At 34.5% G+C, this 24,144-nt stretch overlaps 1 protein-coding gene across 4 annotated transcripts in view; it reads right to left on the reverse strand.

Moving 5' to 3' along the window:
- The window catches only part of ATG5 (autophagy related 5), a 119,774-nt gene that overhangs the window by 18,064 nt on the left and 77,566 nt on the right, over window positions 1-24,144 (reverse strand). For all 4 annotated transcript variants that reach the window (XM_081828748.1, XM_081828751.1, XM_081828750.1 and 1 more), the window contains one exon: window positions 1,059-1,176. In XM_081828748.1, the coding sequence (XP_081684874.1) occupies window positions 1,059-1,176 (118 nt within the window). The remainder of the gene's footprint in view (window positions 1-1,058; window positions 1,177-24,144) is intronic.

Below are 24,144 nucleotides of genomic sequence, written 5' to 3' on the forward strand. Positions count from 1 at the left end.
ATTATTTATTATGCCTTACCTCTTTCTATAAAGGACAAAGTAGCAAGTTTAAAAATTTCTCTATATAATAAATACAAGTCTGTACAACATATTAACAAATATAGTAGCATTCCACTGAAATTTCCCCAATAGCTTGGTAACCAACAGAACTATGATTGCAAGTCATTCAGTTAACAGGGTGATGATCATATTATGGTACATTAATATGAAGGACCATAGTGCTGCTATTTAAACAACAGCTTTAAAGAATTCTTAATGACTAAACCTATGCTCATGTTGTTAGGTGAAAGATGCAGTAGGACATACAATTTTACAAACACATGTACACCCCTCTCAAATAGTCAAGTGTTCAAATGCATGTGTGTGTCAATTGTGGTCTCTATGAGTTAGGGGACGATAGCATTTTTCTTCTTTTATTGTTTTTGCATTTTCTTTGTCTTCCTTATATTGCAATTAGGAAAACAGAATCCAGCAATTTTTATATTTTTCCTTTGCCTATAGGAAATTAACTTTAACCTAAGCTACAAAATGAGGACTATGAAATAGGATAAGTTCTTAATTGCACATATGAAATGTCAATGCCTAAGCGAACAATGCTGAAACATTAGGAAGTGGTAGAAAATTCAAATAAAATACTTATCCGTTATTCAGTATTTTGAACTTTAAAATATTAACCAAATGGAAGAAAATTTTTTTACCATCTCTTATTCCTTTTGAATGACGAGACACAATGCAAACTGTAAAATAGTACTGACCAGAACTGAACCCATAAATGAAAGACCCAGGACACCAGATATGTGGTAAGAGAGTAATTAAAAAGCACTATTATTTTATTTTGCCAAAGAGAGTCAATTCCTTATTTTGTTAGTGTCAATAATTTATAAAATAATAAATAAAATATTAAGCGTTTCTGTTTCAAAAGATTGTTCCCTACGAGATAATGAAAATATTTTCCTCAAGTAACCAGTAAATGTTATTTATAAATGCAGAATGCTTATGTTATACCTCAGTGACAAAGAGAAATGAAAGAAATGTTTTCATGTTGCTGACTATATTACCTTCAGGAGCAACTGCAGAAGGACAAACTTCTTTGAGGAGATCGCCTAGTGTATGCAATTGTCCATCTGCAGCCACAGGACGAAAAAGCTTCTGAATGAAAGGTCGTTCGGTTGTTGTCTATTTGAAAAATGAAAAAAGAATTCAAACAATTAAGTCTTTGTTGCTGTGAATTACAAATTAATAGATCAGAAATTTAAAGCTGGCATCAGATGCCTTCTGATATAGTGTAATCAGAAGCATACAATATCACAAATGTGGTAATATTACCAAAAATGCTTAACATAAAATCAAGTAAATCTAATCATGAGGAAGCAATCAGACAAATCCAAAATGTGTGACACTCTAAAGACAACCGGCCAAAAAAGAAAAGGAGAGAAAAGAAAACACAAGACAACTGGCTTCAACTCTTCAAATAAGTCAAAGGCAGAACAAAACAATACAGAAAGATTAAAAAGGATTGGTGAGATATAACAACTAAATACAAAAATAAATCTCGACTGAATACTGGGTTGGAGGGAAAAATCAGCTATAAAAGACATTTTTAGAATAACTGAGGAAATGCAGAATGAACATTAGATAATATTACCGAATTAACATCAAATTCTTAATGGTTATAAGGACAATATCCTTTAAGAAATTCATGCTTACATATTTAGGGATGAGGAGCATGCTGTCTGAAACATACCTTCAAATGGTTGAGAGAGAGTGCGCACGAGCGCGCATGAGCACAAATGTGGGATAATATTAACTACTGGTGAATCTAGGTGAACGGTATACAGTCTTAGTTGTTTATTATTTTTTCTATACATTTGAAAATTTTTAAGAATTTTTTCTCATAGAGAACAAACTGATGGTTGTTAGAGGGGAGGAAAGTGGGGGAGTGGAAAAAGTGGGTGAAGGGGACTGGGAGATATAGGCTTCCAGTTATGGAATTAATAAGTCACAAGGATAAAAGGTACAGCATAGGGAATACAGTCAATAGTACTGTAATAGCATTGTGTGGGGACAAATGTAACTACATTTGTGGTGAGCACAGCATAATGTATAGAGTTGTCAAATCATTATGTTGTGCACCTGAAATTAATGTTAATGGTATCAACTATACTTCAATTTAAAAAATTAAAAAGAAAAATCAGAATCCAAAAAAATTTTCAAAATACCAGATATAGCATTTCCCCTGACAACTGTTATTAGCACTATGTCAAAATTTACTAATACTTTCAATGTATTGCCCACTTTTAAAATTCAGCTTCATTTACAGGAGCATGACAGCAATGAGGAAAGCCTCAGGACACAGTGCAGAGGCCCTGGAATCAGCCAGTGTACGAATAGTACTATCATTTATGCACTCTATGATTCTGCATCCAGTTTCTTTGGAAAATTGGGACATTCTGTATCTCTTAAGTTTGTTGTGGGAAAGAGTGAAGAACTATGCCAAACACACAGAAAGACAGAGACATACAGAGAGAGAGAATGAATGCGCTAATGTTAAGGATAATAAACACCCTGCCTCCAACTGTTATTTTATTTTAAGATGTTAAGTTTTCATATTTTAAGTTTCCAGGGATGAAAAATCATAAAAACATACAAGAAGAGAACAATGCCTTATATTTTATAAGTAAATATACTCATATACTCATATTTACATATAGTATTTACATGCAGCATTTAAAAAATTTTTTACATATTTTTTATACATTTTCATATAGTGCTTTATGAGAAAATGATTTCAAATACCTAACCATTAAAGACAAGTTTGCTTGTTTTTTAATCACAGAGTGTAGCTCAATTTCTTCAATGTAACTATTATAGATTTGGTATAAAAAATAATGTTTTTAAGTATGGACATAAACTAAAATGTAAGAAAAATAGACATGATACAAGACAGTGAGCTACCTTTCCCAGCTTTTTTTTTTTTTTTTCCTTTTTAACTAGGCTCCACACCCACAATGGAGCCTAACGCCAGGCTCAAACTCACGACCCTGAGATCAACACCTGAGCCGAGATCAAGAGTTGGACGCTTAACCAACTGAGCCACCTAGGCACCCCTACCTTTCCCAGCTTTATGCTGTGTATTCAGTGGATACATAAATAAATGTTAAAAATTGTATTCCAGTAATAGTTAAGTATCTGTGGTAAGTATGTAAAAAAGCCTTGATACTTGATAAAATCTTAATACGTATTAAATATAAAGCAATTCATTTCACTAATTGAATTCTTTATGGATTTTTTTAAAAAAGTATGACTGATAACCTTCAATTTAGGAAGTTCATACATTTTACACAAGATGAAACTGAGAACGATGTGATGCACAATCAAGGATTAACTATGTGTGGATAATAAGGGTTAGGGGAGTTCAGAGAAGAAATAAATTGAATAGAGGACTACAGTAATAATTTAAAATAGCCACCACCCACTTAGGGCTTTCTATCTTCCAGGCAATGAAGAGGCTTTTAAGACTTTTTAGCAAAGGAAGTGACGTGATGAAAGAGGCTTTTTCTGAAGGCTAATGGAAAGCAGCACTGTGTACGATGACTTGGTTAAGAGGTAACATCAGGAAGACGGGTGAGAGGCTGTCTGAATAATGCAAGCCTATGTGATGACAACTGGGGCTGGGTCAGAGGAAAAGGAGGGTCAGGACTATACCACCAATTAAAAAAAAATAAAGTTAACATGTATCATCCATAGTCTGATCTGAAAACACTAAGATTTTCAACAAAGTCAAAAAACTTTTCAGATTCATTCACCCCCTACTTAGTGACAAAATTGTGAGGTGAAGGCTGTAATAATACATATTAAAACAACCTGAAAACAATAGGCTAAAAAGGCCCCAAGTGGGCTTAGCTAGATATTAAAAAAGAGAAAGTGTCCTCCACTCCCATTCCTAGAAAAATGGCCTATAATTTCCCTGTAGCTCTCTTTCATCTACTCTCCCAAATCTGAGTAGTGATAATAAAGGTATAACTTCAACAACCTTTGTAACGATGTTACTTGCTTGGGTGAAGGAGAAAAGGCCATATACTATTAACATATTCTAAGTAAGTTCTGTAGAATAGTAACCAAGAAAACTCTCATTAAAGTGCTGTTTCTCATGTAACAAAAACCTTACTGTAAAAGAACAATTACCCAAAATACCTCAATCAAAAATGTAATAAGCATCTTCTATTTAATATTTATCAGACCTTTTTATTCTTACTCTTTAAAATTTAGTATTCTAGAAAAGAGCAGTTAAGTGTCTGAGTAAGTTACACCAAAGATTATGAAAACTACTCAATTTTGGGAGTTACTGCGCCTTAAAACAAAAGCCCTTCACATATAGATCATGCCTTCAAGTACTGTACAGAGGTTCGGAAGGGCAATGGGAATGGAGGGTAGATTCATGCAAATTTCTTGGCAGATCTCATTAAACCTAAGCTGAAGTTCAGCAGAGAAGATTAAATTATGCTAGAAGTATTTAAAAGCAATCTTCATCTTGAATATAGCAAGAATTTTAAAGATAGAAAAAACTCCACAAACATGAATTCTGCAAACTTTGATTTAGTATACATGAACTGGACAATGCTAACAATATCCATGTAATCTGAATCTTAGCCTGACAGACAAGAAAGCTGCTCTAACAGTAACATAATACAATATTTACTTAATCTAGCCATTTACTTGTAAATATGCAAACTATTTTCAGTGACTTCCAAGAAGCAGTATTGCTCTCATAAGAAATAATATGACTTCAAAAAGTCATCTTTGAAACTGCCCTTATTACTTTAACAAATATGTTACTCATTTCTTAAATACACCAAATAGAATATAAAATCGGGGTGCTACTGGCTGGCTGCCCCTCCTCCCTCCTCTACTCATGTACCCCCACCAATGAAACAATAACTTTTCCTATATGGAAATGTTATGTGGTTGATTTGCCTTGGAGATATACTGAAGAGAGGCAAAGGAATCAAATTTATAAAAATGATAAATCTGTAGAAGTTTAGTGAATCTTATATATTTTCTTCAAGTGACAGTTCAAGAGTTACACTCAAATTCTTAGAGAGGATGTGTGTTACAACTATAGTGTAAACTGCAGGCTAATCATATTACTAATCTTGTATCTAAGAAACAAGAGACAGAGAAAAGGTTTATTTCCAACACAGCCAAACAGGTTAACCCAACAGGTTAACATTAAAACTGATAAAACAAGAAATGCTGACTTACTATGTTAGGCTGAAAGATAAGATAATGTATGAATGTTAAGAGTAACAGGCACAATGGATATATCATTAAGACCAAGGTTGATTCTTATGAGTTACATAAAGTACATACTGCAACAAAAACGCAAGGCAGTTGTTGAAGAGTACAGGCTTTGGAGCCAGAAAGAACTGGCTTTAAGTCCAGGTTCTGTCATTTATTATAGATCCATTGGCACAGTTAGCTGACTTTCCTGAGCCTCAGGAATAATTATATGTATGTACACATACATGCACGGGCATAAATGGAGATAATATCTACATTGTAGAGTTTTTGAAGTAATAAAATGTAAACATAGCACAATTGTGGTACATATGATTACCTAAATACACATCCTAAAACATGTCAACAGTTTTAGTTTTATCCCAATTTAGCAGACTTAAGTTTATTCAAATCTTATTTTCTCTTAAGTTCACTTGTCTGGATGCTAAATCATGAAATTCAGCTTAAAGGAAATATTGATACACTGGACCTCATGAAAATAATAAAAAAAACCCTTTTGTTCTGTAAAAATCCTATGAAGAAGATGAAAAGACAAGCCACAGACAGGGAGAGAATATCTGTAACCACATTTCCAATAAAGTTCTTATATCTAGAACACATAAAGAACTCTAAAATGCGGGGCGCCTGGGTGGCTCAGTCGTTAAGCGTCTGCCTTCGGCTCAGGTCATGATCCCAGGGTCCTGGGATCAAGTCCCACGTCTGGCTCTCTGTTCAGCAGGGAGCCTGCTTCTCCCTCTCCCACTCTGCCTACTTGTGTTCCCTCTCTCACTGTCTCTCTCTGTCAAATAAATAAATAAAATCTTTTAAAAAAAAAAAAAGAACTCTAAAATGCAACAGTAAAAAAAAAGCAAAGAATTCAATTAGAAAATGGGCAAAAGACAGACATTTCACAAAGAGGATATATAGATGGCCAGAAAAGCACATGAAAAGATGTTTGACACATCATTAGCCATTAAGGAAATGCAAATTGCAATACCCCAATGCATTACTACACACCTACAAGAATGTCTAAAATAAAATGCTGGTGAGCTTGTGGAGACACTAGATCATTCCTACATGGCTGGTGAAAATGTAAAATGGTAAAGACCCCTCTGGAGAAGAGTATGGTAGTTTCTTACAAAACTAAACATGTATCTACCATATGACTCAGCAATTGTACACTTGAGTATTCCCAGAGAAATGCAAACTTATGTTCTCAAAAAGTTCATACATAAATGTTCATAGCAGCTTTACTTGTAATACCCCCAAACTGGAAACAATCCAATATCCTTCAGTAGGTGAATGGTTAAACTACCTATGGTGTATCTATACCATGGAATTCTACTCAGCAATAATAATAAAAATAATAATAATAATAGTAATACCCTATTAATATATGGAATAACTTGTACGGAACTTGAGGGAGTTATGCTGCATGGAAAGAGCCAATGTCAAGCATACATACTGTATGATTCCATTTACGTAACATTAGTAAAATGATAAAATTTTAGAAATGAGAACAAATTGGTGATTGTCAGAGGTTAGGGAGAGGAAGAAGTGAAGTAGGTGGCTGCGGCTATAAAAGGGTAGCCCAGGGGCGCCTGGGTGGCTCAGTCGTTAAGCGTCTGCCGTCGGCTCGGGTCATGATCCCAGGGTCCTGGGATCGAGCCCCACATCGGGCTCCCTGCTCAGTGCGGAGTCTGCTTCTGCTCCTCTGCCACGCCCCACCCCCCGCCCAAATGCACGCACGCGTACGCTGTCTTAAATAAATAAATAAAATCTTTAAAAAAAAAAAGGGTAGCCCAAGGAATGTTTGTGTTGGAACAAAATTAATGAAATATGAAAAAGGTTTGTGGGTTGTATCAATGTCACTTTCCTGGTTATGATATCATACTATATATAATTATACAAGATGTCAAGAATGGAGGAAACTGGGTGAAGGGTATAAATATCTTTCTGTATTATTTTTTTAAACTGCATGTGAAGATTATACATGTTAAAATGATGTAAAGCATTTAGAACAATGCCTAGCACATAGTAAATGCTCAATAAGTGCTGTTAATGTTCTCATTAAATGGGACTTGACACACTCAAGAGAAATTTACTGAACACAAATATGTATTTTGTATTGAGCCATAATACAAAACATGCAGGATTATAAGATACACTAATCTCACAGCCATTCTGTCACTACATAGCATTACCAATAATTTTACTGTTTTGGTCATATATATTATATTAACATATAATACGAATCAGAAATGTCGGTTTTGTCAAAAATGACAATTCACAGCTAGAAGGGTACATATCTGGCTCACTGACCATGGAGTGAGACCATGGAGTCAATGACCATAAAGAGGAGGAAGAATACCATCAGACAGTAAAAGGAGATTCTATTCACTGAAACAAAGTGAGATTAAAGTTATGAAAGAGAAAAACAAAAATTCAGCAAGGATACACAACCTAAAAGATGCTCAGTAGGTGCATGATGATTCACTGGGTTGTGAACCTTAAAAATGGCCTTAATTAAAAGGCAGGAAGGTGGGGAGGAATATGGGGTTGGGGGTCTCCCACTGAAACAGCAGGCAGAACCTGATGACAAGACACCTGGTTGTTATACAAGGTGGAAGAATCAAGGGCACCTGCATGGCTCAGTCGGTTAAGTGTCTGACTCTTGATTTTAGCTCAGGTCGTGGTCTCGGGGTCCTGAGACTAAGCCCTGTGTTGGGCTCCTCGTTCAGTGGGGCATCTGCTCGAGATTCTCTTTCCCTCTCCCTCTGCCCCTTCCCCCACTCATGCTCTCTCTCTAAAATAAATAAATAAATCTAAAAAAAAAAAAAAGTTCTTGGACAGAATCATCCTAGAAGTAGTATCCAGGTTCAGGATCTCCAACCACTGACCTCAATCACTGTAAACTGATCATTTGCTCCAGTGAGCCTTAGATGGGTATTCCTAAACAAGTATTTTATTTATACTTTATATATGTTGCATTTTCCCAGGTGTAACAAGTTTCTATGTCATCAGTTACTTTGTGTGTATACTTTGTAAGTTCTCTGAAATAGGATGATAAATGATTCACTACATTTATAAGTATAATTTATTTGATTTATAAGAGTTCTATAAGTATAGCAGAGGGTTTCATGTGTTAGATTTGTAGGTATTTTTTAAAAGTCAGCTATACTGAACTATAACAAATTAGCAAAGTCTGTGTTGATTAATAAAGAATGTAATTTGATTTGTTTCATTAGCTATATAAGCAGTTCTATGTCTTATAGAAGAACTGAATCTGAAGAAGGATAAATTAGACAAATAATAAGAAGTAAAACAGATTACTCTCATTTGTATATAAAAATTACTATATTTATAACCAGCATAAATTAAACTGAAAGACATTATAAAAACTAGATTTTACAATTTACAACTCTAACATAATGCAAATAACTCTTAAGTATGTCATCCACACACAAAAGCTACCTCCAATATCAACAAGCTCACCAACAAAATCAGTGTACCTTCATTTGACACACAATTTTAGAATATGAACTAAATTTAATATTTGAAAAGCTTTACATGATAAGTAGTGAAAGTTTCATTGGTAACAATGATGAAGACCAATATAACTTTTCTTACAGATCCTGGGGTAAAACAACAACAAAAAACCAAATCCACAATATAATACTTCACAGAATCACACAGTCACTGATACTCCATTAACAGTAGTGACAAGCATTACAGAGATATAAAGATAAATAAATTACAATGAAAAATACTGTATTTATTTCCTGCCTATGTTTAAAAAAACTGAGAGTGCTTATAACAAAAGCATGTGTATAGTGACAAGAAAAACTATTAACACATATGCGGTTTGAATAAAATTATCCCAATAGCAGTACCCATGTACAGGACCTCTGACTAATGACATTTACTGAGTACTTACTAGGGCATTGCTGTTGGTAGGAACAAAATGAATAAAGTACACATAAATAATTGTAATACAGTGTTAAATGATAACAGAAATATGTACAAAGTGCTATGAGAGAAAATTTAAAAGCCTGAGCACAAAATTTAACCGCACTTTTTGGGCAGCTAGAGCAAAAACAAAAATAAAAACAAAAACGCTATAACCAGTTCTGTGATTTCCATCTTCTAAGAGTGGAAGATACATACCAGTATGTACAAAGGAAAATACGCTAAATGTGGTAGAATGTAAGGTATGAAAACAGTAGTAGGGAGTTTCAAAAGAGGATGAAAACAAAGGAGGGAATGTAAAAGGTTCTGAAGCTTCCAATTTGAAATACTAATATTTTTTTAAATACAGAAAGAGATAAAGCCATTTCAGGCAGAGTGCAGTATCAATCCTTTCTTTCACACATCCCCTCCTCACTAAAGGATTCAGAGAGCAGCTGCTGTATAATGATACCTGTGAGAAATGAGTGAATGGGGGGATAAAAGTGGGCTAAGAGCTTAGCATCTAGAGCTTAGAATTCCAAAGGTAGTGAAAATAACAAAGCCTTGGTGGAGTACCAACTCACAACATGACTGACTGTATACCTTGGGCAAATTACATCAACCTTCGCGAGTCTGTTTCTGAATTTGAAAAATGGCAATAATATGTATCTTTGAATGATTGCCGTGATAATTAAATAAGAAGAGATACATAAAACACCTACTGCAACAGGTGCTTAACAAGAATTGATTTTCATTCCTCCCTTTTAAACCACTAGTAACTGTGGAACCAAAGAAAGGTAACATTAGTCCTCATAGATTCAGTAAGAGAGAAAATGAAAAATAATTGGTATTCAAGCATCAGTTCCCTTTGAAGTCTTGTTAATTAGAATAAATATGTGGCAGAAAGAAAAAGAAAACAGGGGTTTACACAGGATATGCTGCCAGATATTACCAACAATGACACATGATATGTGCTTCAAACTGTCACATGCATATTTGGCCTAAGATATATTCATGCATGTCAAATTTTGTATCACAAGCTTCACAAAAGAAGCCTCATATTAAAATTAGCTTAAGAATATACACAATTATAATACCTCATTAAGTAAAAAGAACAGACCATTTTCAAATGAATGCTTTTAGACCTTTACAGTAAACAGTCCTTTTGGTGGTGGGAAGGGGGGGGGGGAGGAGAGGAGCTGGCTGGGGGGGAATGGGGGGAGGAATTCTGTAGTCTTAATCAGACTGCTTTTATCCTCTACGTAGGGATGTAGACTTGAAAATAAGCACTTTCTGTAGTTATGATACCAGAGTCTGAAGTCCACTTTTAATATTCCCAACAACACTAAAAAATAATAATTAACATTTGAAAAGCTGTCATTATTACAGTCAGGGACACTTACTCCTCAAAGCAGTAGTATCTTAATTGAGACTATGATTAAATGAAAACACTCATCAGAACTATATCCATACATCTGGTTTGAAGTTTGTGTTTTGTGTTATTTAAATTGCTGTCTTTATTATAATTCTGTCTAGACGATGCCAAGTATATTTTGTCACATAAATGGTTAAGACAAATTTTCTTCAAATATAAGCAACAGTTTGTGTCTTCCTCATATCCATTCACTGAATAAAGTATGTTACAGGGAACCACTATTTCCCTCTTACTCAAGATTGAGATCAATTTAATGCTACGTAAGAGTCGATTTATTTATTTTTAAAGATTTTATTTATTTGACAGAGAGAGACAGAGCAAGAGAGGGAACACAGCAGGGGGAGCGGGAGAGGGAGAAGCAGGCTTCCCACCGACCAAGGAGCCCGATGCGGGGCCCGATCCCAGGACCCTGGGATCATGACCTGAGCAGAAGGCAGACGCTTAACAACTGAGCCACCCAGGCACCCCTAAGAGTTGATTTATAAAACAAGTTATGGCTTTTAAATTTTTTATATGAAATTATCAGTAGAGTGGCCAAATGAGAAGCTTCCTTCATGAAAGTGCTAGGATTAATGTTTTTAGTAATAATTATCTTACTTCTTCTAAGGTTTCTTCCAAAAGATTTCAAAACATACCAAGGGAATCATAGTTTAAATTTCATGATCTATAAGAGCTTTAAAATATCTTTGCTAATTTTATCTAAAGCCACACTAAAAAGGTGCATACAAGAGTGATGCAATTAATAAACTGTTTTCTACTGAAGAATAAAAGGGCACTTATGTATACAGACTATTTCTATCTTTACGGTATACTTACATAAAATAATTAGGCAGCACTCTTAATTTGTGTAAAGAAAGAAATCAAAGGAGCACGAAAAAACATCTGAGTAAAAGAGGTTGTACTGACCAGAGAACTGAAATTCTGTTCTCCTGATGCTCAGTCAAGTGTCTCATCCATTAGAAAAGTGCTTCTAACACTGGGCCAGAAGCTAGTGAAGCTCTACAAAGATACTTAGCCCTCTTAGCATGGTCTGTGGGTTTTACAGTGACTGCTAAATAAAGTTTATAATAAAATGTGGGAACGTGGATAACTATGTTTCTGACACAAATAATTTAAAAAATTCGTCTCACTGAAGTATCATCAAAAGTAGTTTTTGTAGGAGCACCTGGCTGGCTCAGTCAGTACAGCGTATGACTCTTGATCTTGGGGTCATGAATTCAAGCCCCACGATGGGTACAGAGTTTACTTAAAAAAAAGCAGATTTCATAAATTCTGATTTTTTTTTTTAGAAGTAGCAAATGAAAACAAGTGACAAATATTTCACAGATCTCCCTGCTGAAGTAATCTGGTGATTAACAAATTCAAAAAACATAGCACTTGACTACGCTGACGAATAAATGAAAAAAAGCAATGTAGTAAAGCTATAAAACTCTTAGAAGAAAACACAGGAGGAAATCTTTATGGCCTTGAATTATGCAATAGGTTCTTAAATATGACAACCCAACAGCACAAATGACCAAAGGAAAAGTAAGCTAGACTTCATCAACATGAAAAATCTCCATACTTCAAAGATATCATCAAGAAAATGAAAAGAAAACCACAGTATGGGAGAAAATATCTGCAAATCATGTCTCTGATAAAGGATTCATAACCAGAATAAAGAAAGAAACTCTTGGAATCAATAGCAAAAAGACAACCAAATTAAAAAATGAGCAAAGAATTTGAAGATATTTCTCCTAAGATGACATACAAATAACCAGTAAGCACATGAAAAGATGTTTAACATCATTAGTAATTAGGGAAGTGCAAATCAAAACCAAAAATATATACCCCTTCATACCCCATTAAGGCAGTTATACTTAAAATGATAGAAAATAACTGGTGTTGGCAAGGATGTGGACACACACAAATGGGAACCACTGAACGTTGTTGGTGAGAACGTAAAATGGTTCAGATGCTTTGGAAAACAGTCCGGCAGTTCCTCAAAAGATTAAAAACAGAATTACCATATAACCCAGCAATTCTACTCCTAAGTATCTACCCAAGAGAAATGAAAATATATGTCCACACAAAAACTTGTACATTAATGTTCATAGCAGCAGTTATTCATAAAGCCAAAAGGTAACAATCCAAATGTCCATCACTGGTGAATGGATAAACAAAATATAATTTTTTCAGGCAATGGAGTATTAGTTGGCCATAAAAAGGAATGTACTGAAGCATTCGACAACACTGATGAACCATGGAAATATAATGCATGTAAAAGAAGCCAGACACAAAAAGCCATATAAGATTCCGTTTACACAAAATGTTCAGAACAGGCAAACAGAGACAGAAAGTAGTTTAGTGGTTGCCATGAGCTGGAGGAAAGGGAGAATGAGGAGTGATGCTAAATGGTATAGGGTTTCTTTTTGGGATGATAAAAATGTTCTAGAATTATACAGTAGTGATGGTTGCACCAACTCTCTGAATATTCTAAAAATAAAAGGGAAAAAAATAAATGAATAGTACACTTTAAAAGGGGAAAGATGATATCAAACTTATACCTCAATAAAGCTGTTATGAGAAAGAAAATAATGTAAAAAGACCTCATATGGATTTGAGAGGAATCCTTCTGAGATTCATCATAGTTTGATTTATAAGTATTTATAAGTATTCATCATACCACATGTTTATTTCATGATTTTTAAAAAAATAATAATTATATTTTCTCTCAAAATTAAAAAATAAATTTTAAAGGAGGTCAAGAGCCCCCAAACAATAAGGATCAGAGAAATATTCCCACCCTCATTAATTAAAAAAAAAATTACAGGTTTTTCTTTAAAAAAGAAAGCTTTTCTCTAAAAGCTGTAGAGCATAATGTCAGTTTTAAAGTTGTCCACAGAAATTTAAAAAACTTTGCCTTAAATGTTCACCAAAACTCATTTAAAATTTATGCTCTGATACTTAAAATAAAGCCAAAAGGTTCTGAAATTTAAAAATGCTAGTTAAAAGGGGGTAAGGTTTACTGAAATAGATACAGAATTTAATAATAAGGGGTTATATAAAATAGAAGTAGTCTATCTTACCAAACACAGTGTCTGGATCATAAAAAATGCCCTTATTGATAAACTGCTACCCAGATTGTAGACTCATATGTCTACTGTTCCTGAGCTTTTTCAGAAACCTCTCTACCAGTCAGGGTAGCAAAGGAACTGCTCATCTTCCTTCGTCCTTCCTTACTAGCTTGGAACCCCTGATTGCCATCCACACTGCTATGACCTGAATGGGGAGGAGGGACTCTGCAGTAACTAGAGGGAACTCTTCCTCTTGCAAATTCTTGACTTAGAATCTAGAATGGTGGGGCACATGGGTGGCTCAGTCGGTTGAGCATGGGACTCTTGGTTTTGGCTTGGGTCATAATCTCAGGGTCATGAGATAGGACTCTGTGCTCAGTGGGGAGTCAGCTTGGGATTCTTTCCCTCTTCCTCCCCCCCACCTCCCCTGCATACAAGCCCCCATCTCCCAAAAAAATGTGAAATTCTGGGAATATAAAATGTGTAGAGAACTGTCTATAGAATCCAAAGTAGGCTGATGTATTCCAAGAGTATTTTATTTCAAGATAGTAAATATTCCAATACCCCCAACTCAGCAAGTCAAATTACAGGTTTCTTTTTCATAAATGGGAGTTTTAAAACAGCACAAACATTTATTTAGTACACTGAAGTGGTGATTTTTAAACAGGGTTCTAAGAGGATCATATATATCAAAGATGAATTCTTGTGTAATTTAGGTGAGTTTATCTAACTGAGAAATGGAAAGGAGACTGGTGAGGGTAGGCAAGAGGCATTCTGCTTCAAAGAATTCACTAGCAAAAGAGAATACACTATGGCTAACAGCTACAATCACTGTACTTACTTTGAAGCCCTCTTAGGAACCAGGTCTTAAAAAATGATAAACTTGGTGGGCCTCATGAAAGGTATTAGCCAAACTACAAAATGAGTGAGAGCACGGTATTCCAACTTAAAAATACAGTGCTTTATTTAAGTAGTTTTATTTACTCTTCCAAAAGCAGCATCATTATTCCCCAAAATTATAATTATAATTAAAGGAAACTTTCCTTATTACACAGAATATGGATTTCAATAATATTTAATATGGGCATTGTTAAAACACTCCAAAATAACAAAACTATTCATTTGTATATGATATGACTTAGGAAGTCATGGAAGTCAAAAAATTTTTAAACTTTACAATGATAATATGTTAGGGGGAAAAGCAAATTTGTTACTTCTACTCCATTAAGGATTCCTCAAGCAATGTAAAAACTGAGTTCAAGTTACACTTTGATGTGTACATCCTTTTGAAAGCTACTCTACCCTGTTTTATATGAAGCATCCGTCGCTAAAATGAACACCTAGTGAAGAGTATGGATGCTGCATTACATAAGCAGACGACAGAACTGGCCCAAGCTGATTCTAAGTTACTTTAAACATGGACACAGAGTCAGAAATTAGCTATGGCTTACTTCTTAGAAGTAAGAGATAATTACCCTCATCATGATGAAAAGGATTTTCAATGTAAGCTAATAGAGTTATTTTTCCTATAGCAAAGCTCTCCTTTTAAAAATAAACTTCAAAACTTTAATTAAAATAGGAAATGCTTTACTACATAGTAAAAACACTTCTCAGTTTAGTGAGGCAGAGAAAAGGAAGGACTCTGTGAGGGAGTAAAAGTGGGACAGAAAGATGAAGAAAAAGAAAAGGGAAGGAGGAAAAGAAAAGGGAAAGGAAGAGTAAAAGAACAGACGGACCTACTGAAATATATTTCTCTCAAATTTTAAACTAGCAGGAGAAATTCTTTCCTTTTATACACATGAGAAGTTCCTCTTATATATGCTTTGAAAAATCTAGACAAATAAAATGTTAAGAATCTTATTACATTAGATTTCTGAGTCTTCAGTTTTGAAAGCATGCTATTTCTTAATTAATATGTTAACTGTCTACACTACAAATGGAATTTCCATTAACAACGATGTTTTAAAGACAAGTTTAATATAGTGTAAAACATGGTTAAATTAAGTTCAATAATAAGTAACATATATTAGTTTGACTTCTCAAAGTTTTATGCACATTAACTTAGCCATGTATCTAATATACAAATCACTTATTAGTGAACTCAATAATCATGTGAAATCCTCAGCTTATTAATTCATATCATTTCACAACTAGTACAATTTTATGTTGTGTACAAAACTGTGTCACAACATATGCATGTAGATAGGTGACTTTTTAAAACGATTTTGTTTCTTTGAAAGAGAGAGAGAACAAGCAGGGGAGGGGTAGAGAGAGAGGGAGAAGCGGGCTCCCGATAAGGAACTCAATCCCAGGACCCTGGGATCATGACCTGAGCAAGAGAGATGCTTAACCAACTGAGCCACTCAGGCATCCCAACAGGTGACTTTCATGAAAAGATCACAGCCAAGGTATATCTATGGTTTATCAAATATGATTTCTAAATGTAGACTCAATTCCGTTGAGCTCATGATCAGATACATCATTCCAGTATAGAGACCTTCCCCTCCTACCTGCTCCCTGCAAACAATACACTCAAACTGCTGAACAAGCACTTAATTTCCTTTAAATTTTTAGCCTTTTTAGAAGCAGACCTGTGAAAGATACACCCTGTTTAAGACAAGATATATTCTATAAAATGCCTCCAAAGCATCAAAGTAAGATAATACATACAACTGAATGTTTATACTTGATCATATTTCTTAACTGAGAATTAACATTTCAATTTATCACAATCAATCCTGTAAAAGAAGTAACTTGCCTAAGGATTTAAGGAGTTTCAAATATGTATACATCAATATCTGTATCTATATGTAATATCTATATAATCAATACACATATCAATATACCTATGTGGGTTTTTCTGAATGTATATTATCTCCTTAGTACTTACTACTATAAACAATATGCATGGGTAACAAAGATTATATAACCCCCAATAAAACCTTGAAAATTAAAAACAAAACAAAACAAAAGTATGACCCAACAACTAAGATATATACCTCATCAAAGACTATGATACCAGGAAATGAAATGTCAAACAAAATTTGCCAGGCCCAGGGCAGACATAAAGAAGAGGAGCTTAGTCTTGCATTTTTCCTCACTGGTTTTTCCTTCTAATATTCCTAAGTATTCATCCTATTTGTTACCTACTTGAAATTATTAGTAAGTAGTTATTTTAAAAGTATGAGTAATTAAACCAAAAGCAACTGTCATATTTACCCAAAAGAAGGAACCACTACTAAGAATCAAAGCCTAGTAATTCTGTTCTTAACAGACAGGTGTTGTGTGTTCTGGCATGTTATATGAAAATCATTTATGAGAAGAACAGAAAAAAAAATCAGAAGGTAGTTTTCACTATTGGAATAGATACGTGATTAAGCAAATTTTTTTACACTGTGAAATTATCAACAGATTAAATGACCGCCCTACGGGGCATCATTTCTGGATGCTGGCATTCTCTGAGATGGAAGGAAAGGGGACTGAATGAAAAATGTGATAGTCACACAAAGAAACCAATTTGGGTCTCTGATCTTTTTCAAATACTAAGTTAAAGGAACATTATTTGGGACTAAGTTCAGGCTTGCAACTGCCAAGACCCTCTTAGGTCAGCAGTAATTTGGGACGCTAAAACCCATGTCAGGGAAAGTTAGGGAAAGATGGGAAGACAAGTCAATCATTAAAGCAGCAGTAAGACTCTGGCTGACCATCCTAAGGTATAGGTTATGTCTGGCATATATTACCAAGGTTGACAATTTCTCCAAGAAACTCAAACATTAACTGTAATCTGAGGTGCCTTAATAAATACATAATAATAATCAAAGATTTAACTTGATATAAAAGTATTTTCTTAAAAGAGTTATATATGAAAATCATAGCTTGTGATATAAATACTACTGAACTTAGGTATGAAAAAGCTCTATTTTCATTTTAGCCAATAATTATAACTTTTTAAGCCATCTCACATTTAACCCAAGCTTTTGTCAAATTTCAAACTTACCAACTGGTCAAATTTCAAACTCACTAAACTAACTTATTTTTACTAAATCTACTCACATTCTCAAAGAGGTATTAAGGACAGGTGAAATTATCAAAAGCAGAGAATGAGTTATATACCAATAAGTGACAATAAGGCTAATTTTTATAACATTATCATAAAAACACTAAGCACTGTATTACAACCAAGAATTCCTTTGTGGAGGAAGCTAAAAAATCATTTTTAGGGGAATAATTAAGACCATCTTATCACAATCCATCTCTCTTTTAAAATGATGTATTTAATATTTTGGCTTTTAAAATTATCCATACTACTACATGCTTAAGCATGGGGAGTAAAGTTCATTCTATTCCTAAATTTGAGAGTTCAGGTTTTACTAAATTTTACTAATTTCACTAAAAATTGCTTAATTGGTAATTAGAAAAAGAACATTCTAAAAATAAAAGAGAAAGACCACACAATTTTGGCTATCTGTTTCAATCACTTCACACTAAATGTTATGTTTTTACTTTCTGTCCATGCATTTTCTCTATTAGAAGAAAAAAAGGACTAAAGGCAGGAAACAACCAAAAGGGTGGAGTAATAAGACACATGATGTGTGTAAAAACTGGAAAACAGTCTCAAATGGAAAGTTACACCAGAACAGAGTAAGAAAATAAAAGAAATGAATTTAACATTTATCACAGGGAACAGTGATTGAGAGTTTGGGCTCTGGAACCGGGCTACCTGAGTTCAAATCCCAGGTCTTCCACTTACTGAGTGACCTTGAGCAAGTTTCAGTAACCCAGCTTTATCTCAGTTACCTCATCTACACAACAGGGACAGCACCAGCACATATCCCAGAGGACTGCAGTGAGAACTAAATGAATTAAAAATGTAAAATATTTAAAACAGTATCTGGCACATAGCACTCAGTAGATGTCAGCTATTACTGTTATTTGTCTACAGTTTAATTACCACCAATATTTTTTAATCTTGAAAGTATTAAATGAAACAATGACCTAGCTCAGTGTAACAAATTAATATTTAGAAAATGCTGACTTTATTTAATAATAACTTTAGTAGCTTGGGATAACAACAATTTTGCATATCTTAATTTCTTTAGCAATAAGTTAGGGACATTTGCCACCAGATTATCTGTGTAAGAAATTAATAAATAAAGCAAAATTTTAAAAAGCTCAAATAAATATCATTTGCTCTCTCATCCAATGCTTTAAAAATAAAACCGCAAATCATGTGCATCAAAAAGTTCCCATTCCTATAAATGACAATTGTTTTAAAATATATCCACCAAATAAGCTTATAATTTATAGTTGCTTTCATTTTTCAAAAATCCACATAGGAAGCAATTTAAGTCTAAGATGATCTCATAGTAGCTAGCTTATTTAGCAAGGGCAATCAAAACTTGCTGTGTTGGGCTGCCCCCTACAGGCCTCAATTCACCAATTTCTTTTAAAAGGTGCGTAAGTAGAGAGTATCATTTGAGTTTTAACATTAAGAATATTAATACTAAAGGAAAGTATTATGTCTCCATTCATTTATTCATTCATTAATTCTAGCAGGAAATAGTCTTTGAGAAACATCTGTAAAGATACAGTGAGAAATTAAACAATTCCTTGTCCTTCAAGAATTCAAAGGTTACTGCTAGGGCGCCTGGGTGGCTCAGTTGGTTAAGCGACTGCCTTCGGCTCAGGTCATGATCCTGGAGTCCCGGGATCGAGTCCCGCATTGGGCTCCCTGCTCAGCGGGGAGTCTGCTTCTGCCTCTAACCCTTCCCCCTCTCATGTGCTCTCTCTCTCTCATTCTCTCTGTCTCAAATAAATAAATAAAATCTTTAAAAAAAAAAAAAAAAGAATTCCAAGGTTACTGCTTACAGAGAAACTACATAGATTTCAGGATCCACAGTGAAATACTGCAAAATGACTTAAGAAACGTCTATGTTATATCACAATGCTGTGTATAGAAAAAGAACTAGGTTCTTAACCATTAAATTTAGATACATGGATTTTGTAGAAATTTGGGGAAGAAAGTAAAGACTGAAGAGTTTTCTAAGGTTAATTTTTTAAACTCCTATCTCTGCCATCAAATATCCATTTGAACTTTGGGTAAGAGTTTTGTGCAAGCTGTCTTATTTCTAAAATTAGAGGTTTGAATTAGATGATTCCTAAGCCTTCTGTTGGCTCTAATATTCTATAATTGCATTTGTCATAATAAAAAGTAGAAGGAAAAAAATTTTTTAGAAGGATGTTTTAGAACAAAGTTGAGAGAAAGAAAAAATAATTTCTACAAGATACGAAGGGTTGAAGCACATATAGAGAAATCAAGAAAGACTTCTTGGGGGAGATGACATTGAATTGAGTTTAGAAGCACTCTGGGAATAAGGCCAATTCCCAGGACGAGCGAACAGAGTAAGAAAATAAAACATCAAACATGTTTTGAGGAACAACATGTGATACTATTTGGTTGGAGTTTAGCTATGTTTTACGAAAATCAAAGTAACAGGAACTAGAAGTTAGTGAAAATGGCCAGAAGGTAATAAATGCAAATGGTTCTGGTACATTACAATGTACAATTCTAGAAATGGATCAAAAGTGATTCCAAGGTATTGAGTCTAGGACCTTGAATGAAAGTGGTAAAGAAAGAGGGAACTGAAACAAAAAGAGGAGGTTATATGAGTATTTGGTAGTGAGGAGAAATAGATTTTGAGGGCCACGTAGAGCCTCACAGAGAAGACCATGCTAAGACCAGAAATACACTGATAAATGGAATGAGCTATTTGTCAGATATGTCACACCAATCATAAAAATAAGAGAACACAGGAGGCATGGCAAGCCATCATCGTTGCTGATAATTCACAGCAAAACTAATGACTTATATCAACAACATAGTAACAAATTATCTACTATGTATCAAGCAGAATACTGTATTAAAAGTCATACATTTAATCTTCACAACTCTGAGATTATTATCCCTATTTTACAGATAATAAAATTGAGGTCCAGAGATGTGAGATGAAATGCCCCAAATCACACAGCTAAGATATAAACTTAATAAAACTGCCTAACTGAAAATTCTCCATCTTAATGTTACAGATTCAATTCTTTCAAAGTTATTTATCAGAAAATCTATGTGGGAAATTTCCGAAATAATAAAAAATGTACAACTTTACAAAAAATAATCATTTACAGCAATATTCATGCTCAAGCAATATACTGGGTTAAAATTTTTGTATTTAGAAATAATTAGGAAGAACAGATCTCTTTTAAAAAATAAACCTTAGAAAACTCCTCAGTCTTTACTCTCTTTCCCAAATCACTTTCCCAAATTTCTACAAAATCCACCTATCTAAATTTAACGGTTATGAAAGGGCACCTGGGTGGCTCAGTCAGTTAAGTGTCTGACTCTTGATTTTGGTTCAGGTCATAATCTCAGGGGATCAAGCCCCACATGGAGCTCCGGGATCTGTGCTCAGCGCAGAGACTGCTTCATCTCCCTCTCCCTCTGCCGCACCCCGCCCTCTCTTAAAAAAAAAAAAAAATCATTATGAAGTGGTCATGTCCCCAAAAATGGTAGAATAAGGATCTCAAATATCATCTTCTCCATAAAAGTAACAAGAACACTGACAAAAACTGTCAAAAATCTGAACAGATCTGTAACAAATAAGAGAATGAATTAGCAATTTTAAAATCTTCCCACAAAGAAACACACAGGACATATGGCTTCAAGGGTGATTTCCACCAATTATTTAAAGATTTAACACCAATCCTTCACAATCTCTTCCAAAAACTTAAAGAGGGAACACTTCCAAACTCATTCTATGAGGCCATTATTACCCTGACATCAAAACCAAAGACATTACAATGTAAGAATACTAGAGACTAATAATCCTTATGAATATAAAATTCTCAACAAAATTCTCTATATTCTAAAAATATAGAATTCTCTACAAAATTCTCAACAAAAACTAGCAAACTAAATCCAGTTACATATGTTATATACCATGACCAAATGGGATCTATCCCAGGAATATGAGGGTGGTTCAACAAAGAAACTACATATAGAAAAAATATTTGACAAAAATCCAACCCTTTAATGATAAAAATACTCAATAAGATAGGAAAAGTAGGGAACTCAATCTTTTAAAGGGCACCTAAGAGAAACTTACAGGCTAACATCATACTGCAAGTGAAAGATTGTAAGCTTTCCCCAAGATCAAGAATAAGACAAGGATGTTCAGTTTTGCCATTTCTATTTTGACACTATACTGGGAATTCTAGTCAGGGAAACCAGGCAAGAAAAATAAAGAGCTTTAAAATTGGAAAAGAAGAAGTAAAACTATCTCTTTTTGTAGTGACACGATCTCCTAACAAAGAACATTCTAAGGAATCAGAAAAAAACTATTATAGGTAATAAACAAGTTCAATGAGGCTGCAGGATATAAGATCAATATACAAAAGTCAATATTATTGGGGCGGCCTGGGTGGCTCAGTCAGTTAAGCATCCGACTCTTGATTTTGGCTCAGGTCATGATCTCATGGTAGTGGGACTGAGCCCCGTGTCGTGCTCCCCGCTTGGCATGGAGTCTGCTTGTCCCTCTCCCTCTGCTCCTCCCCCAACTTGAACTCTTTCTCTCTCAAATAAATGCATAAATAAAATCTTTTAGGGGCGCCTGGGTGGCTCAGCCGTTAAGCGTCTGCCTTCGGCTCAGGTCATGATCCCAGGTCCTGGGATCGAGCCCCGCATCGGGCTCCCTGCTCCACGGGAAGCCTGCTTCTCCCTCTCCCACTCCCCCTGCTTGTGTTCCCTCTCTCACTGTGTCTCTCTCTGTCAAATAAATAAATAAATAAATAAATAAATAAATAAAATCTTTTAAAAAAATCAATATTTTATATACACTAACAATGAATAATCTAAAAATGATTAAAAAAACAATTGGATCAAAAGATATAGGAATAAATTTAACAAAAGAAGTATGAGATTTATATACTGTAGACTACAAAACCTTGCTGAAACAAACTGAAGACCTAAATAAATGGAAAGAAGTCCTGTGTTCAAGGATTGAGATTTAATATTGTTTGTTAAGACAGCAATACTCCACAAATTGATCTACATACTCAATACAGTTCCTATCAAAGTCCCACATTCCTTTCTTGCAGAAAATGATGAGCTGATCCTAGAATTTATATGGAAATGTAAAAGATCCAGGACGGCCAAAATAATTCTGAAAAACTGAACAAAGAGGACTCATGTTTCTCAATTTCAAAACTTACTACAAAACTACAGAATTCAAGACAGCGTGGTAATGGCACAGATTAGATATCAGTGGAACAGAAAGGAGAGTCTACATATAAAAACCATACATTTGTGGACAATTCATTTTCAGCAAGACTGACAAGATAATCCAATGAGGAAAAGAGAATTCTTTTCAACAAATCATGCTGGAAGAACCAGAACATCCATGTACAAAAGAATGAAGCTGGACCCCTTATCCCACACTATGTACCAACATTAATTCAAAATGGATCAAAGATCTAAATGGAGGAACTAAAACTATAACACTTTAGAAGAAAACATAGGAAGAAATCTTGAAGATTTCTACAGGAAATCATCTTGTATTAGGCAATGGTTTCTTAGATATACAACAACATAAAAGCATCAGAAACCAAAGAAAAAATGAACTGGATTTCATCAAAACTAAAACCTTTTGTGTTTCAAAGATACTGCCAAGAAAGTAAAAAGACAATCCACAGAATGGAAGAAAATATCTGTAAAGCACGTATCTAGTAAAGGTCTAGTATCCAGAATATATAAAGAACTCTTATAAATCAACAATGAAAAAACAACCTAATTTAAAAATGAGCCAAGGACTGATTGTTTTTTATTAATTCTATTTTATCATGTTATGTTACTGACCATACACTACATCATTAGTTTTTGATGTAGTGCTCCATGATGCATTGTTTGCGTGTAACACCCAGTGCTCCATGCAATATGTGCCCTCCTTAATACCCATCACTGGGCTAATCCATCCCCCCACCTCCCTCCCCTCTAAAACCCTGTTTGTTTCTCAGAGTCCAGAGTCTCTCATGGTTCGTCTCCCCCTCCGACCCCCCCCTTCATTTTTCCCTTCCTACTATTTTTTTTTTAAACATACAATGTATTATTTGTTTCAGAGGTACAGGTCTGCGATTCATCAGTCTTACACAATTGACAGCACTCACTATAGCACATACTCTCCCCAATGTCCATCACCCAGCTACCCCATCCCTCCCACACCCCACCACTCCAGCAACCCTCAGTCTGTTTCCTGAGATTAAGAGTCTCTTATGGTTTGTCTCCCTCTTTGGTTTCATCTTGTTTCATTTTTTTCCTCCTTTCCCCTATGATCCTCTGTCTTGTTTCTTAAATTCCTCATATCAGTGAGATCATATGAT

This window comes from Leptonychotes weddellii, chromosome 8 (assembly GCF_054177405.1).
Source record: "Leptonychotes weddellii isolate Sample4059 chromosome 8, ASM5417740v2, whole genome shotgun sequence".
NCBI lineage: Eukaryota > Metazoa > Chordata > Mammalia > Carnivora > Phocidae > Leptonychotes > Leptonychotes weddellii.